The sequence below is a fragment of the Emys orbicularis genome, chromosome 7 (assembly GCF_028017835.1).
Source record: "Emys orbicularis isolate rEmyOrb1 chromosome 7, rEmyOrb1.hap1, whole genome shotgun sequence".
Lineage (NCBI taxonomy): Eukaryota > Metazoa > Chordata > Testudines > Emydidae > Emys > Emys orbicularis.
In genome coordinates this window covers 21,465,859-21,484,065 of record NC_088689.1, presented here as the reverse complement: position 1 = coordinate 21,484,065, position 18,207 = coordinate 21,465,859, and the positions used below count along the sequence as shown (strand labels likewise).

The following is an 18,207-nucleotide window of genomic DNA, read 5'->3' as shown; positions in this document are numbered from 1 at the left end:
CCCTATACGTGTCGTCACACCGGGCACGGCTTCCACGACCCCAACTCCCCTCTGCCATTACTCCAGCAGCCCAGGGCAGAGGAAAAGTCCTCCAGCAGCCTAGAGGGGCTGGCCGCAGGTGTGCTCTAGCCCAGCCGCACTCTATGGTGCGCGGGCACTTCCGGCTTCTCTGCCGCCTGGAGGATGAGTGTCGCCGGGGTGCGGCCACGTGACTCCTCGGGGCTAGGGCCCGAGTTCGGCCCCTCGGCCCTGGGGACCAAAGAGCAGTGAGTCCCGGGCGGGGCGCGGGGCCTGCCCAGCCCCTTGGATGTCGCAGCCCCTGGTAGAGTCCCGGGAGAGCGCAGGCGTATTTCCTTCCCCCCGGGGAGGCTGCAGGCGGGGCGGCAGGGCCCCTACCCGGAGCCCGGCCCTGGGTTTCGTTCCCTAGTGGGGAGGCCCTGGGTTTGTGTTTGCAACCAAGGCTCAGGCCCGGGCTTTTCAGAGGGGCTGCGGCGGTTAGGCTCCCAACTAGGGTTGCCAGTTTGGGATGGACGTGTTCCTGGAGGTTTCATCACATTGACATGATCTTTAATTAAAGATTCATCTTTAATTCCTGGAGACTCCAGGACAATCGGTTTGGCAAAATTGTCCCAAAGCCCATCGACCTTCATTGGGACCTTGGTTCCTGCTTCCTCTGGCGCTGCTGCTGCTGAGCCCTGGTGATGTCTGCGCTGTGGTTGCGAGGTGTCATCCCCAGCCCGGGTGGGCAGGCTGGCGAATTGCATTAGGGCATTGAAGTAGTGTTGTGGCTTCGGCGATGGCTGGGTATATGTCCCCTGGGGATCAGGAAGGCTTGTACTTGGGTGCTGGCCAGACACTGCCCAAACCTTTGACCCCAGCATAGGTGCTGGAACTATGGGTGCAAGGGGAGCTGCCGCAACCCCGGCTTGAAGTGGTTTCCATTATATACAGGGTTTACAAGTTGGTTCATTGGCTCTCAGCACCCCCACTAAAAAAATTGTTCCAGCATTCCTGGATCATGCTGCCATTTATAACATGTGAGCTCCAGCAGAGCTAGCATATATCATGTATTCCTGAGCTGGAAATCAAACCTCCCTGCTGATACCCTTTGGGCTTGTCTACACAGAGAAATTGACTGCTATAGCTATTCCAGAATAGCTCCCCCTGTGGACACTCTATTCCAGAATAATCAGAGTGTGATTTCAAAGCAGAATAGTTCATTCCTCAATAGCTATTCTGGGCAATTTCCCCATGTAGACAACTGTAAAGTAAAAATTGTCAGTTTTTTGTAATTTCTTATTAATTAATGACATTTTCCCCGGGCACTAGATCTCAGCAAAGTTAGTTGCATCTTGCTCTCCTTGTTTCAGCCTTTTTTCTTTTTTTAATTTGATTGTGGAGTTTAGGAGGAGAGCATGTGACCTTAAGTATGTAGCAATGTGTTATAGGCCTAATATTTTCTCTTGAACCTGAGGAATGAATCCTTAGTAAATTGTACAATTTCCAATTATTCTTCATCGCCTGCTACAGAAAAAAAAAGTTGTATAAAAGAAGTTTTTTGGACTCTTTGAGAAAAATACATGATAGTACCCGCTACAAAAATTACAACCTTAGAAGTTGGTGGTTCTGAAAGCTTTTTATAATCCTACAACTCGAAAGCAGTTCCATTTTAAAACCCAAAATTTAAACATGAGCTAAAATATTTCAAGTTTTAAGCTCAATCTCAGGAGCAGTCAGAAAAATCGAATTCCTCCCCTCCCCCCCAATGCAGTTCATATCTAGCAACCTGCACCTTTTCAGTTCACTCTGATCATCCAGCGTTATCTGTACTGTGGACAAATGTTCCACATCAGTTTGTATAATATACAAATAAACCTTTGACTGAGCAATACCATGGAGAACATAACGAGTTCTAACATGGATCATAAAATAACTGAGTATGCCATTCATTTGTGTCTCAGATTTTGTAAGGGTCAGATTGGTAGTGATTTCTTTTATTTTTGCTTGATGTTCTCAGAGTTTGTAAGGAGCTTCACACCTTTGAGTGCTGAAAGGCTCCAGAAAAGGAACATTACAGCTTATGAGTACGACAAACACCATTATAACCTTATTGATCTAGCTTGGCATTAAAATGCTTACTGGAACATGCGCTGTCCTTGCAAGATGGAGACTTTTGATGTAATTTGGCAACTTTACACTGTTCCATCCAACGGGATCCAACCACTGGAAACAGGTTTCAGAGTGGTAGCCGTGTTAGTCTGTATCAGCAAAAGCAACGAGGAGTCCCTGTGGCACCTTATAGACTAAAATTTATTTGGGCACAAGCTTTCATGGGCTAAAATCCACTTCATTGGATGCATGGAGTGAAAACAGTAAGCAGAATATATATTATAGCACATGAAAAGATGGGAGTTGCCTTACCAAGTGGGAGGTCAGTGCTAACGAGCCAATTCAATTAAGGTGGAAGTGGCCTATTCTCAACAGTTGACAAGAAAGGGTGAATACCAAGGGAGGGAAAATTACTTTTGTAGTGCTAACAAGGCCAATGCAATCAAGATGGCCCATTTCAAACAGTTGACAAGAGGGTGTGAGTATCAGCAGAGGGAAAATTACTTTTTGTAGTGACCCATCCACTCCCAGTCTTCACTGAGGCCTAATTTGATGGTGTTCAGTTTTCAAATTAATTCCAGTTCTGCAGTTTCTCATTGGAGTCTGTTTTTGAAGTTTTATTGTTGAAGAATTGCCACTTTTAAGTCTGTTATTGAATGACCAGGGAGATTGAAGTGTTCTCCTACTGGTTTTTGAATGTTACAGTTCTTGGTGTCTGATTTGTATCTATTTATTCTTTTGCTTAGAGATTGTCCGGTTTGGCCAATGTACATGGCAGAGGGGCATTGCTGGCACATGATGGCATATATCACATTGGTAGATGTTCAGGTGAATGAGCCCCTGATGGTGTGGCTGATGTGGCTAGGTCCTATGATGGTGTCCCTTCAATAGATAAGCGGACAGAGTTGGCAACAGGGTTTGTTGCAGGGATTGGTTCCTGGGTTAGTTTTTTTTGTTGTGTGGTGTGTAGTTGCTGGTGAGTGTTTGCTTCAGGTTGGGGGGGCTGTCTGTAAGGAGGGACTGGCCTGTCTCCCAAGGTCTGTGAGAGTGAGGGATCGTCCTTCAGGACAGGTTGTAGATCCTTGATGATGCGCTGGAGAGGTTTTAGTTGGGGGTTGTACGTGATGGCTAATGGTGTTCTGTTACTTTCTTTGTTGGGCCTGTCCTGTAGTAGGTGACTTCTGGGTACCCTTCTGGCTCTGTCAATCTGTTTCTTCACTTCACCAGGTGAGTATTGTAGTTTTAAGAACACTTGATAGAGATCCTGTAGGTGTTTGTCTCTGTCTGAGGGATTGGAGCAAATGGGGTTGTATCTTAGAACTTGGCTGTAGACCAGTGGTTCCCCAACTGGGGTTCGTGAAATGTTACAGGGGGTTCTTGGGGGAAAATTCCCTAATGGCGGACAGAGCTGTCCTTAGGGACTCCGGGCAGCACGGGACCAGCAGCCCGGAGCCCCTGGACTTCCAAGAGCTAAGCAGATCAAAGTAAGCACATCTATCACACTGAGGAGATTTAAACTTCAAGACTCCTTATAAGAAATGGAAAGGGAGGTGGATATTTTTTGCTGTTTTTAAAATTAAATAGGCAGATAGTATTGTTTTTAAAAGTATTATGAAGAACAAGTTTAAGCTTTGTTGTAACGTGTGTTGTTTGCTTGAACTGCTCAAGACCTGAATGCTTGTATAAGAGGAACTCTTTGAGTTGGCTTCTTAGATACCTTCATGCTGTTTCACATCTGATACTTCTTGATGAAACATAGGAGCCTTGTCTTATAACAAGCTTATTCAAAATGATGCAAGCTACGAAAGTGAGATCTTGGAAGAGTGTTGCCGTTTTCATAATGTAATAAAAATACTGTAATGATAAATAATAATAAATAGTGTGTAATAAACATGTCATAAAAACAAATTTTATATTTCCAAGATCACTGCTTTTATAATTTATACCCAGGTAAAGGAGAAATTACCTGGAAATATTCATTTGTAGGAGGCGGTTCGCGAGACTTGACATTTTGGTGAAAGGGGTTCACAGGTTGTTAAAGTTTGGGAACCACTGCTGTAGACAATGGATCGTGTGATGTGGTCTGGATGAAAGCTGGAGGCATGTAGGTAAGTATAGTGGTCAGTAGGTTTCCGGTATAGGGTGGTGTTTATGTGATCATGGCTTATTTGCACTGTAGTGTCCAGGAAGTGGATCTCTTGTGTGGACTGGTCCAGGCTGAGGTTGATGGTGGGGTGGAAATTGTTGAAATCCTGGTGGAATTCCTCAAGGGCCTCCTTCCCATGGGTCCAGATGATGAGTGAAGATGTCATCAGTGTAGCGCAAGTAGAGTAGGGGCGCTAGGGGACGAGAGCTGAGGAAGCGTTGTTCTAAGTCAGCCATAAAAATGTTGGCATACTGTGGGGCCATGCAGGTAACCATAGCAGTCCCGCTGACTTGAAGGTATAAATTGTCCCCAAATCTGAAATAGTTGTGGGTGAGGACAAAGTCACAAAGTTCAGCCACCAGGTTTGCCGTGACATGATTGGGGATACTGTTCCTGATGGCTTGTAGTTCATCTTTGTATGGAATGTTGGTGTAGAGAGCTTCTACATCCATAGTGGCTAGGATGGTGTTTTCTGGATTGTAGTTTCCTCAGGAAGTCAGTGGTGTCTCGAAGATAGCTGGGAGTGCTGGTAGTGCAGGGCCTGAGGAGAGAGTCCACGTAGCCAGACAATCCTGTTGTCAGGGTGCCAGTGCCTGAGATGATGGGGCGTCCAGGATTCCCAAGTTTATGGATCTTGGGGAGCAGATAGAATACCCCTGGTCGGAGCTCTAGGGGTGTGTCTGTGTAGATTTGTTCCTGTGCTTCTTCAGGGAGTTTCTTGAGCAGATGGTGTAGTTTCTTTTGGTAACCCTCAGTGGGATCAGAGGGTAATGACCTGTAGAATGTGGTGTCAGAGAGTTGCCTAGCAGCCTCTCGTTCATATTCCAACCTATTCATGATGACTACAGCACCTCCTTTGTCAGCCTTTTTAATTATAATGTCAGAGTTGTTTCTGAGGGTCCTGTGGCACCTTTAAGACTAACAGAAGTATTGGGAGCATAAGCTTTCGTGGGTAAGAACCTCACTTCTTCAGATGCAAGTAAGTGAAGAAGTGAGGTTCTTACCCACGAAAGCTTATGCTCCCAATACTTCTGTTAGTCTTAAAGGTGCCACAGGACCCTCTGTTGCTTTTTACAGATTCAGACTAACACGGCTACCCCTCTGATACTTGAGAGTTGTTTCTGAGGCTGTGGATGGCATTGTGTTCTGCACGGCTGAGGTTATGGGGCAAGTGATGCTGCTTTTCCACAATTTCAGCCCGTGGGTTTTAGCCCACAAAATCTTATGCCCAAATAAATTTGTTAGTCTCTAAGGTGCCACAAGGACTCCCTGTTGTTTTAACCACTGGAGAATCTCCCCTGGGTTAGCCTTAGCATATAGTCACTCCCATGCCACCTCTTAAATCTTGGTTGCTGGTATAGGAAGTGTGGTATGGGATACAGAGATGTGACTGGGGCTCCCAGCAATTCCTAACTCCTATAACAATCCATTAGGGCTGTTGGCAGCTAGTGGAGGTTATAACAGTCTGACCTACTCTGGAGGGCTAACTTAATGTGAAGAACAACCCCAGGATCAGGGGAATGCAAAAACACACTGTTGCCCCCGGCCCATACCCCTCCTGGGTTGTGCTATACACTTCTCAAACGGAGCTGGAAATCCGGCCCTTTGTTTTGATGCATGTGTCTAATTTGGGAAATTCAGTAGCTTATGGGTTTGACAGGGTGTGTATGATATGTGAATGCAATCTCCACCTGTGCCCTTTCTTCTTGATCATTCATGTAAGTCATTCCTGTGTTAATTTCATATTCTGTCCTCTCTTCCTCTCTAGTTGGGATGCTGCATATGAAAGTGAATTACAGATTTTTCAGGAGAGTGGAGATGCTGGGGAAATTTGGTAAATAAAGAGAATAACTATCAATGGACATATGCTTACAGTATTTTTATTCTTTTGAAAATATATGGAGTAAAAGCAAAATAAAAAACTCATTGGGTCACTGGATAGTTCAAAGTATTGGTAATATGATATGGAGCTTTTCACCTTGGAGTCACCAATTCCTATTTGGCCCAACTCTGTTGTGACTGAAAATTGTTAGTTACTCCCTGAAAATTAATTGTTGTGTGTGCAATGAGTTGGTGGTTGCAGTCTGTTTTACTAGTAGGCACGTACTCATATCGCCAAGGACATCCATTATTATCATCAGAGACTAAGAATTAAATAGGCAGCCTAGGGAAGCTTCCAGTGCAGTCTTTATTTTATGTGGCCATAAAGAGGGCCTTAGTTTCCAGTACTGCTAATCCCAGCAGGTTTTAAGCCATTTGGTTTACTTAAAACTTAAACAAATCAGACTTGGAATATGATCTATGTAGGTTGTTGCCTAGATGCTATAGTGACAGGTGCTTTATGAATGCCAGATAGGGAAAGAGATGAAGTACAGTTGCTGCAGTGCCTTTCATGTGTCTTGGATATGTTGATTACTTAAGCCTCTGTTTCTGATAGGTTTGGAGAAGAAAGCATGATTCGTTTAATCAGATGGATGGAAAAACAAAAGATCCCTCTGGACAGCTCTGTGCTTGACATTGGAACTGGAAATGGTGTTTTACTTGTTGAATTGGTTGGTATTTTGTAAAATTACAGAATCCAGGCTAAGAACAGAGTATATAAATGTACTGCAAATGAGAGAATATTTCCCCATGAAGCTAAGTTGCCCAGGCTTCGGCTTCAGCCCTGGGTGGCAGGGCTTGGAGCCCCAGGCTTCAATCCCAGGTGATGGGGCTTCGGCTTTCTGCCCTGGGCCCAAGCAAATGTAATGCCAGCCCTGCTTCTCGGACCCCCTGAAACCTGCTCGTGGCCCCCCATTGGGCCCCGGACCCCTGGTTGAAAACCACTGGTTTAGATTACAACTTCTTGGGAATGTCTTCTGTTTCTCTGAGCACTTTAAAGGGAACTGTAAATTTGAAGTCTAATCAGTTATAAATAATATCTGGTTCTGTACCAGCTTCTGAATTCCCCTGCCATGGTTTGTAGACTTACTATGATATTTTCTTATGTTTTAACATGCTTTTCTCTCCTCTATTGCTGTGTGAAAGACCCACAATAACAAGAGAGAGAACTGACATACTGTAGTATATGGGAAATAGTGAAATTGACTAATACACAAAGGGCTGTCAAATGCACAAAATAGAGACATTCCCCCCTTTCATCTTGGTTATACTACCCTTAGCATTACTTGTGAAAATAGTAGTTAAAATATTTTCAGGCAGAAGTGTGGGTTTTTTAAGTTGATGGTATCCCTTTAATTTAAAAAAAAAAAGTGATAATTTTTCTCTTGAGGTGGGAACACAGCACCAAGTATGTTTTAAAGACTGATATTGTTATTTCATAGGGGCACAACAGGGCATGAAGTTGAGCAATCTTCAGTAAGTTTAGTTATGAGTAGTTTTGTGTTCCTTTTCACATTTTTGATTAAATGCTTTGGTAGAATGTCTTAGCTGGTTTAGATTGAGTCCGTGTATGGTATTCACTATCCCAGCACTTCTCCATAGGCTTTAGCAGTTACAGCAGAATTTAAGTTTGTGTGCGGCTCTTGTATTTTTTTTAAAGTTTCTAGTCTCCATGAACGTGAGCCAATGCTGTCTTGTCTTCCTAAATCTGCAGATAGACAGAAACAGTAGCACTGAGAAGTATAACTGCCCCATCTATCTCATTAGAGATGTTAATTTGAAACCTAATAGTTTTAAATTCACTGTTAACACTTTCACTGCAGAAGAATGTAGTTATTTTGGATCATACTTGAGTATTGTACCATCTTTGAATCTGACCCCTGATGTAACTTGTAAACATACAATGAATTTTTATTCCATATCAGGAAAGGTAAAGATGATCTGGGAAATCCACTTCTAAAGGCTATTAGCACCGCCTCCCGCCCCCCAAAAAATTATTCCTCAAGTTATAAAGTGCCCCAAAGTACTGTGGTTTGACAAGGAAAGTTATTTTTTAAGTGAAGTACTATTCTGAAAAATGATTGTGATGTTGATTATTTACTCTCAACTCGAGATGAGATTTGCTCAGTTTATAAGAAAAAGCATTAGTTTTTCCAACTGGCAGCTCTGTAATCTCAGCCCAGGATCTGGAAGTAATACTGGGATTCTTCTGGCTCATGCATCATCAACAGTAATAAAATTCTACAGTTGGAAGCTGGGACCTGATAATTCCATAGAAACTGCAATGCTGAAAGAGCCAACATGAAGTTTATTAACTAAATAGGATGGAACATCTCTGGAACATGGTTGCACAGGGTAGGGTGTGTGGTGGGCTGTCATCAGAGCAAGAAGAGGTGAAGTGAAGTCATATCTTGGTTCCCAGTGGGAAAGTAGACACATGTATAAACAGTCAGGAACAATAAGTGGGATTATACAAAGAAAAATTATTCCCATGGAGGTTAATGCTGGTTGAAGCATTGTTAACTCCTGTACAGCAGGCTGTATATAGATGAGGCAAAGCTGACTGACAAAAGTAGGTGGCTCTAGAAGAAGTCAAGTAGACACAGAATGCCACATGCCAACATACCTTAAGCAGGTGCACCACATGAGTGACCATTGTGATGCTAACAGATCCTGATACCCACCCACAAGCCAAAGCACCCCGAAGTGGGTACAGTACTCACATTGTTGCATATATCATGCAGGCACGGTGGGGAAACTGCCATTCCACAAGTTCCAACAGACAAACTCTTGAAAACTTCCTCTGTCGTCCTTTCCTTTATTTTTCTCCTCTTTTCTTTCTGTCTCTGCTCCAGTATTTGTTATCCCACCACCCACAATGTTGGGTCCTCTTTGGCATATGTGTATGATGAGCCTGCAGCCCTGCTTACTGAGGGTCTAGTGTACTGAATTGCAGAGAAGTTGTGATGAGCTTTTCTCATTCAGCTACCTTTTCCTGGATACAGCACCAGGAATATAGCCCATTCACTATTAATAGCTATGGAAAGACTGATAGAGCAGTCAGGCCACCGCTTACGACTCTGACCTCTCTGTTTCCTGAATGGTAGGAGAGCAGAGAACATCTGGGACCCCTACTAACAGAGATTGTCAGTACATCCTTTAATGAGAGAAATCTACCACCCAATTCAGAACATGCAGTAATCTGGCCAACACTAAAGAAACCATTGCTCAGTGCTAGTGACCTCGCAAACTATGACCCATATTTAACCTGCTTTTTCTAAGCACACTAATCAAGAAACCAGCAAAAAGCATTTTTCGATACCAACTACCAGTACCATTGGTCAGGGCATGGTACAGAGACATAATTGGTTGCTCTGGTGTGTGATTTTTTTCCTGTCTGTAGAAGAGCGTAGTTAGTCCACTTACGTTCATCTGAAGCACTCTGCAGCATTCAGTATCATTGATCTCCAAACACTCTTGGCCTGTCCCAAGAGAATGTAGGTGAGCAGAAACTCCCTCAAGTGAATCATGTTGTTCCTCAAACACCAAATTGAGAGGGCTGGTATGGGAACTGTTCTTCCACCTCCAAAGCCCTCAACTATGAAGACTCACAAGGCTCTGGAAGCTCTGTGAAGACAACAGGGGCGGAAGTCTTAGCAGTACACTGCTCGTTGTCAAATCTTTCCATGCCAAATGTGAACAACACAGTCTCTCAGCTTTCCTGATGTTTAGCTAAAATTTAGAGCCTGTATTAAAAGCAGCTGGTTAAAGCTGAACTCACAGAGGTTATGCTGTTAGGAAGAAAGTGCTGCAAAAAGCATGTCTTTGTATATCCCCTGCTATCCAGGGCATCAGCCTTCCTATTAAGTCAGTGCACAGCCTTGGATCCCTTTGAACTTCTTAATGCCATTGGATTCCCAAATGGCCATCTTGTCATAAAAACATCTACTTATATCTGCTGCTGGCCAGAAGATCGCACCTTCCATGGTGGATTCAGACCTGGCCACTTGTGACATCCAGGCTTCATTTTTGCAATTCAGTCTATCTAGGAATGAAACCACACACACTCTGGTAAAACGCCAGCAGATACAAGACGTAGTAACTCATCTGCTTAGCAAAAGGTTTGCCATTAACATATTAACTCTGTGCTCTGCTCTCTGCACTGGTTTATTGAGTACAGAGTCTAACTCAATGTCTGTCTGGCACAGCACATAATTGGCTTGTGGAACTCACTGATAATACTGAAGCAAAGAACTCAGTAGCATTCAAATAAGGATTAGACGTTAATAATCGGAATATCATATGCAATTACACCAGTTAGGATAAAAAGTATTAGGGATTTCGGTATGCTTCAGGACAAATCAACTACCTGCCTGAATTTAAGAAACAATTTCCCCATAACTATGTTATTGTAGAATTGTCAAGTATGGAGGATTTATTCCTTCCTTTGAAGCATCTGATACTGGCCATTATTGTGATCTGTATGGAAATTCCTGTTTTCTAGTTTCCTTTTTCGTGCAGATTAGAGGATGTATTATTGTATTTTATGATTACTTCTGCAGCGTGTTACTTGTCATGGTTCTGCTCAGTTTTCCATCTATTGGAAGGAACTAGCTCTTAGTTAACAATTCTGTTGATGATGTACAAAACAAAATAGAATAACAGCTCATGCTCCCATAGCTTTTTTGGTTCTACAGAGACGTCAGGAATAAAAATGAGTAAAAGCTTTTTTTTGTCATTAGGATGAATAGAATTGACTTGGATTATACACAGGGAGCAGACCTACTGAGTAAGGATAGTTTGCTAGCACACTGAGTAAGATTCTCTCTCTTTCTCTAGGCAAAATGTGGTTACACTAATCTCACTGGAATTGATTACTCTCCTTCTGCAATACAACTTTCTCAAAACATAATAGAGAAAGAAGGGCTGTCTAATATTAAATTGCAGGTAAGTGTTCAGAGGGATTATGTTAAGGAAAATAGAAAGCAATTGAACCTGAGAGATTAATCGAGTCACTTGATTTCAGACACATGTTAATATACTGACTACGTTTTTTGAAATCTAATTGTAGTTCTGCTCACTTGAAGGGGACTCTAACCAACAGCTTATTAATACATCTGTATTTACCAGAAGATCTCTTGGTGAAGCTTTTACTCCCCTTGACACCTGTGCAAAACTCCCATTTAGGCTAACAAGAGTGTCATCCCTGAGCAAGGGGAGAGACTAGATCACACTTTAAAAGATCAATTCTGTGTTCTAGAATATATACTCTGACTTTCAGGTAAGAAATAGCAGACTAAATATGTCAAACTACAAAAAATTCAACAATGGTACAGACACCACTGCTTTTCATGCTGACCAGTTCATTGTTACCTTGTGCTCCCCCTGTCTGGATGTTCTCTTTTCTTATACTGAGGGCAGGTCTACACTACAGTGGGAATCGACGCTCTGAGATCGATCCATCGGTGGTCGATTTGGCGGGTCTAGTAAAGACCCGCCAAATTGACAGCAGATCGCTCTCCGGTCGACCCCCGATGAGAAGAGTAAGGTAAGTCAATGGGAGATTTTCTCCCGTCGACCCCCTGTGGTGTAGACCCCGCGGTAACTACACCTAAGGGACGTCGACTCCAGCTACGTTTTTCACGTAGCTGGAGTTGCGTAGCCGAGGTCGACTTACCGCTATAGTGTAGACATAGCCTTAGAATAGATCATAAACTCCTTGGGCCATGTCACTTTTGTTCTGTTTATATGCTGCCTAGCACTCTGGGACCCAGGTCCATGACTGGGGCCTCTCAGTGCTGCCACACCGCAAATAGTAAATAATAATACCTTAGAGTGAACTTCCAAATACATTAAAGATTGTGAGGTGCTTAAATACTACTGCAGTGGAGGCCAGCTAAAGCACTTCAAATAGGTAGGCATGTAGCTGGGCTCAACTAAAGATTTTTGCATAATGCAAAGGGAGAATCAAATTGATATGGCATCAGAATTATGCAAAGCAGTTGCATGGTAACCACTTCCCAAGTAGACCTAGTGTAAGGCACTCATGCAGCCCATGGAGGGATGGACTTGATCCTGTCTGTAAGGTACTCATACAGCCTGTGCAGAACTTGTAACTGAATTAGTATAGTTTACCCCCTATTGGTCATTGCCCACCAGAGGACGGCCAGGCTGGCTATATAAGAGCTCAGCGAGTGCCAGTCAGTATCTGCTCAGGGAAATGGCTGCCTGGCTCCTTATCCACTAGGTGCTATGTTGTGTGCTTGGAATAAAGCCTGAAACTGCTTCAGCTGATTCTGAGTCTGTTGTGAGTGTTATCTTGTTCCATGACACTTAGATGTTGTCAATTTTTGTGCCCTCACAAATGAAAGCACCAGTCTACATTAGAGATGCAGCACTTCCCAAGTAAAAGATGATTATTTACATAGTTGTACACTTTTGATTTAGGTAAAAGACTTCTTGACTCCATCAGCTGAGCTATCAGGATTTCAGATTTGTATTGACAAGGGAACCTTTGATGCCATAAGCCTTAATCCTGACAATGCAGCTGAGAAGAGGAAGCAGTATGTGAAATCCCTCTGCACGGTATTGAAAATGGAAGGCTTTTTCCTCATAACCTCTTGTAATTGGACCAAAGAGGAGCTGCTAAATGAGTTCAGGGAAGGTAAGTAGTTGGGCAGAGGTATCTGCCAACTTGTGGTTGTTTAAGGTTTCGGTAGGTAAATGTTAATGTCCTTTTATTGCCGTGTTTATTTTATCAGAGTGGGATTAGACATCACAGCGATAAAACGTGGGTGTGCGTCCTCAGCCTTATCCTCAGTACAACTTCCATCGTTGTAGGCATGGGTAGGGAATTCTGGCTCCCACTTTACCAGTCTAGATGCAGTTCAGGAGTGAGGATTTTTTTATACCTTCCAACCTCAGAGGACAAGAATTGCAGGCAAGTTATTCTGGAGAAGAAGAGAATTATTTACCAGTATGGCTTTTTTCCTCTGGTCTTTAAAATAGATCCCCCATTCACCCACCCAGCTCACCTTTAAAATTGGGATACATTTTTATCTTTTCTCTTAGTCACAAAGGAACTGGCAGTTGTAGGCTGTGACATTCCATGTGCACTCACATGTCACTTGCTCAGTGAACTTCCTGATGGGTCTGAATTCTTTTACTTGCTAGTCAGCTTCTGAATCTCATGCCTGAAGCTTGAAACCCAAGTGTACTGAGAATGAGAATTGCTGGCAAATTCTTATCTTTTCTGTCGTTAGTCTGCACAATGCAGCTAGCTAAGATTTTATTATCTATGGAGGAGTTTCAGCTATATAAAGAAGCAATACAAAACACAGTACTATAAATTTACAAAGTAACTGACTTGCTTGTTTTCCATATGAATTAAAAGTGGTTTGCAAAAGGTAATCCAAGGGAAGAGTAACATGACTTCTTCTTAATAAAAGCATTAATTTCTGTCTGGCAGGATTTGAAATTCTGGAGGAGTTGCCAACACCCAAGTTCTGCTTTGGAGGGAGAATTGGAAACAGTGTAACAGCCTTGGTTTTCCAAAGAAAAAAATAAGGCCATCCATCTTGGACAAATTAGATTAGCTGAGAAAAGAAAAGTCTTCACTTCAAAGTAAACCTGATGCAAAGGAGAGAGAGAGAGAGGAAAAAACCCCCAGCATCTGTGTAAATAACTGTTCACTGAGTACACAATAAAACACAGTGCATGTGCTGAACTGCAATGGGCCTCCATAAAATTCAGGGCAAGTTATATATAACTGAAATGTTTCTAGGGTAAATTCTGCCCTTGTGCTGTTTCTCTTTGTTATAGCTTCATTTATTTCAACAAAATTGTGTGGGTGTAAGTGAGGAAAAATGTGGCACTCTGATTTTTCAGAGACCATCTAAAACTATTCACATTACTTTTGCATTTGAAGTGTAAATATTTTTTTCCTATTTAATTTTGGTTTCTAGTGAACAGTTTAAAATAAATTTAAGCAGTAATTGAATCATACAAAGCAAGAAGTCTTATTTCTGTGTTTGGCGTAATAATGAACGTGCTTTTGAGATCTAAACACTGGGCAATTTTTTATTTTATTTTTGTAAAGGAAAAATATGCATGCTACAGTGTAATTTGAAATCGGCCTTTAGTTAAATAAGGAGGAAAATGAGTGTAAAGATTGTAGCACTCACAAGACATTATAATGTAGCGCTTTAGGGTGGGATTTTCATAAGTGCTCAGAATTGACCTACTTCTACTTCCACCAAAGTCCATTGACTTCAGTGGGAGCAGAGTTAGGCTAACATTGAGTGCTTTTAAAAATCCCTCCCTGAATCTCTAATATATGCTCACTAATACTGATCAGTACCATCGATCCAATTAAATACTTAACGATGCTGTTTGGTGTTATTACAGCCTCTCAATAGCAGATATGCTTACCTATTTCAATATTAATTAATTGTATGCTAATGTGTTGGGAAGGGCCAGTAATGAACATCTCCTTCTCCAGTGAATTTTGTATGGCATTTTAGTTGCATATAACCCAGAGACCCCACATCCCCAGCCTAATAACCCATGACTGATTATATTTATTATTTTTTTTAACTCATGTTCATTTATTCGTTTATTATTTTATATTTGTGGAATAATGATATAGCTGCCTGGAGAGAGAGGAAAGAAATATTTCTCCTCTTTTTATGACTTGTCCCACGCACATTTTCAAATGGCAGTAAACATGACATTTCAAGCATCCAACAATTCCTATTAGGCAATTTGTTCTCATAGAAGAAGAATGTCATGTTTGCTCACCAGGGAAATGCTTTCCTAGGCTAGGTCTACACTACCGGGGGGGGGGGGGGGTCGACCTAAGATAAGCAACTTCAGCTACGTGAATAGCGTAGCTGAAGTGGCGTATTTTAGATCGACTTACCTGGCTGTGAGGACGGCGGCGAGTCGACTGCTGCCGCGCCGCCATCGACTCCGCTTCCGCCTCTTGCCGCGGTGGATTTCCGGAGTCGACGGAAGAGCCATCGGGGATCGATTTTATCGCATCTTCACTAGACGCGATAAGTCGATCCCCAATAGATCGATTGCTACCCGCCGATTCAGCGGGTAGTGAAGACGTGCCCCTAGTTCTCAGTCTGAGCAGGTTGGTTGGGTGCAGGGAATCATAGAGGGGAAGGGAATCCTCCCTTCTCCTCTGCTGGTCTAGTGCTCCCCCTCTGCAAGAAATAAGGACCAGAAGAGCAGTACAGTAGGAGATCCTCCATCCTTAACCAGCCCCTAGTGTGGCATTCCCGAATTCTGCACCTCCTTGCACAGTGGAACTGTGCTAGTTCCATTGAAAAATGACCCAACAGAAGTAGAGAGCAGGTTTTGGTCCCAAACAAATAGATTTCTTTGTATGCTTAGGCAGCCTAGTATCCTTACCTATGTTCAAAGTAAAAAAAAAAAAAAAAAAAAAAGTTAGATGTGGTAATGTTACCATTTGAATAGCCTGTGGGGTAGTATTTACTACATCCCATCTAAAGGTTTCCAGCAGCAGATAGGACTAGCAGTGCATGTAAGAGTTGCCCATCATCAGTTCATACCTTGGATATATTGATGAGATAACAATAAATCTTTGGAGAGAGGTTCCCAAGCCTTAAAATGTGGGTCTGGATTTTTGTAATAAATTTGGGATCAGGTGGATCCAATACAAGCAGATTTTAACTGACACATACACCATTATGGGGTGTTTGGATATGAGGCTTCTGTTTTATTCCCATCTGTAATCTTTGCTAATCTAGGAGTGATATAGGGTTTAAAAGCATCAAAATAAATCAACTATGATCGCAAACTACAGGAAATTCCTTTAATCAACTAACAGGAATTTAACCATAATTTCTCAGTCCATAAGACTTGCATGGTTTAGGCCTGTTATTGTTTTGTTTTGTTTTTTAAAATGACTGATTTATATTTTTATCCATGCAGACTATATAAAAATATAAAGTCTCTCCAACTATTTATTCAAAGCTTGACTTGAAGAATTTTTACAAATAAATTCAGGCAAAATTGGTGATAGAACTGAAATTGGATCAATCCTCTGACATTTTATTTTATTTTTTCAGCAAAGCTTTTAACAGTAAAGGTTATAACTTCTCATCTTAACACTGGTTTGAAGATTTTCTATGGGCCCTATTGTCCACTGTGTGAGAAGTTTCTTCTGGATGGTTTCCATGGTGTGGGAAAGAGGTGGATCAGCTCCCCAAACCCATGGATCTTTGTAGGAAAATCTAGGGCCCTGTGACTCACTGCAGCCCTCCCAGCTCTCCTCAGCAGTATAGCTTGATCGGCAACAAGGCCTGCATAGGTGCTATACACTGCCTTCAAACATCTCCCCCCACCCGCTCTCCTTGAAAGGGAAAGGGGTGGGGAGGGGTTTGGTAGTGCAGAGGAGATGCACTCACCTGTTCAAGGAGCACCGTCAACTTGGAAATAATCTTTCCATTTGCAAATGTTGGACCTAGTATTGTTACAATTAACTCCCCCTCCACCCCCAAAAGGTTACCGTAACTGGAAGTGTGTAGAGAGAGGAACTCTCCCCCCCCCCCCCCTCCTCCGTGCCCAGGTTGCTTGCTTTGTGCATCTGTAAGCACTCTGTGTATAGTCAGTTTCAATGTTTAATTGATGGTCAGTTGTGTTTCCTTGTCTCGTGCATTACTCTGGGATGGACCTTACCTGCATGCTGTTCCTCAGGCTCTGCAAGAAGGCGTTTATCAGTAACAAGAGCAGTAAAACTAAAAAGGAAGAATCATTCGACAGGAAGTGGTGGAAGAAATGGGGTGGCCCAAGCAGGTTTGGTGGGGTTGATTAATAGATTTTAATTCTAGAAGGGGCCAGTATGTCAACACAGGCAATAAATCTAACAGAGTGGTTCCTCCATCTAGTATCAAGTTCTCCTGCTCTTGGGCATGCCCAAAAGACTCTTCTAATCATAAACGGGAGCAGAAAAACCCATCTAAACTGGGTTTAAAGAGGATTTTTTCTAAAAAGAAAAAAAGAGAACCTGTTTGAAGGATGCTCTGTCAGAAACCTGATTTGTTTTAATATTTGTTTTTTAAAACTGGAGGTTTCCAGTATGACTTTAATATAAACTTCATCAGCTTGAATTTTTTCTTGACTAAATGGCTATGGAGATGACTTCTCAGAGACAGTCTCTGTGTCTGGGTCATATGCTGTGCTCTACATTTCCTTACCAAGTTAAAGCCTACAAATATTTACACTCATCAATGGAAAACCAACTTTTTAAAAGGGAGGTTGAGACATGCTTTGGAGCAGTGGTTCTCAACATGTGCATTTACTAGTTCACGGGGACTTGGCTGGTCACACAGTGCTGGATCTCTTCTTTGTTTCCAGTTGCTGACCCATATTAAAAGAAGCTAAAGATACATTATATACTTTCCTCCTGTTACTTTGCCAGGTAAACAATTGCTGTAGTTGCCACAGGTATGTTATGTGATCACTGTTGAATGTGAGGTTTGTGGCTAATCACCGCCCATGAACCGATAAAGGATTAGACCTCAGACTTTGCCTGTGGAACCAAAGTCTGGTTAGATATCACGGCCGGACTGCTGTTGGGGTGTGTGTGTCTTTGGCTGGGTATGTGCTTCAGCAGAAGGGGAAGCAGGGAAGGGTTTCTGATACAAAGCCCACTGAAGTCAATGGAAATTCTCCTATTGACTCCAGAAGGCTTTGCATCAGGCCCAATGGGCCTAATCTAAAGCCAGCTGAAGCCAATGTAAAGGCTCCCATTGACGTCAATGAGCTTTGGATCATGCTGTATACAAACAAGTGGGCTGTGAGCAGGGTATTCTCCATGAGGGATCCACAGCTTTGGAATTTATTTCCCTCCCAGTCCTCTTGAGCAGTTAAACCTTCAGGGCCTGGTGCAAAGGTGGTATGATCTAGGCATTTGAGGTAGCAGTGCATTAAGGCTTGGAGAGGTTTGTTGTGGGGCTTGTTTTATCTGTGGTCCTATATGTATTTTACATTGAGAAAACCAGGCCCTTGCATTTAAATTGTACTGGGAAAGTAAACTA

General features: G+C 42.5%; 1 protein-coding gene across 2 annotated transcripts; it reads left to right on the top strand.

The window, feature by feature from the left end:
- Nucleotides 1-156: 156 nt before the first annotated feature.
- EEF1AKMT2 (EEF1A lysine methyltransferase 2) lies at nt 157-14,131 on the top strand. Of its 2 annotated transcripts, none has more exons than XM_065407634.1 (6): nt 157-266; nt 6,024-6,089; nt 6,693-6,807; nt 10,976-11,083; nt 12,584-12,800; nt 13,605-14,131. In XM_065407634.1, the coding sequence occupies exons 1-6, from the start codon at nt 184-186 to the stop codon at nt 13,700-13,702; spliced, it is 687 nt and encodes a 228-aa protein (XP_065263706.1). In that variant the 5' UTR covers nt 157-183; the 3' UTR covers nt 13,703-14,131. The 2 variants fall into 2 exon arrangements, with proteins under 2 accessions (XP_065263706.1, XP_065263707.1); XM_065407635.1 differs by lacking the exon at nt 157-266 and adding an exon at nt 2,102-2,178.
- The last annotated feature ends 4,076 nt before the right edge of the window (nt 14,132-18,207 follow it).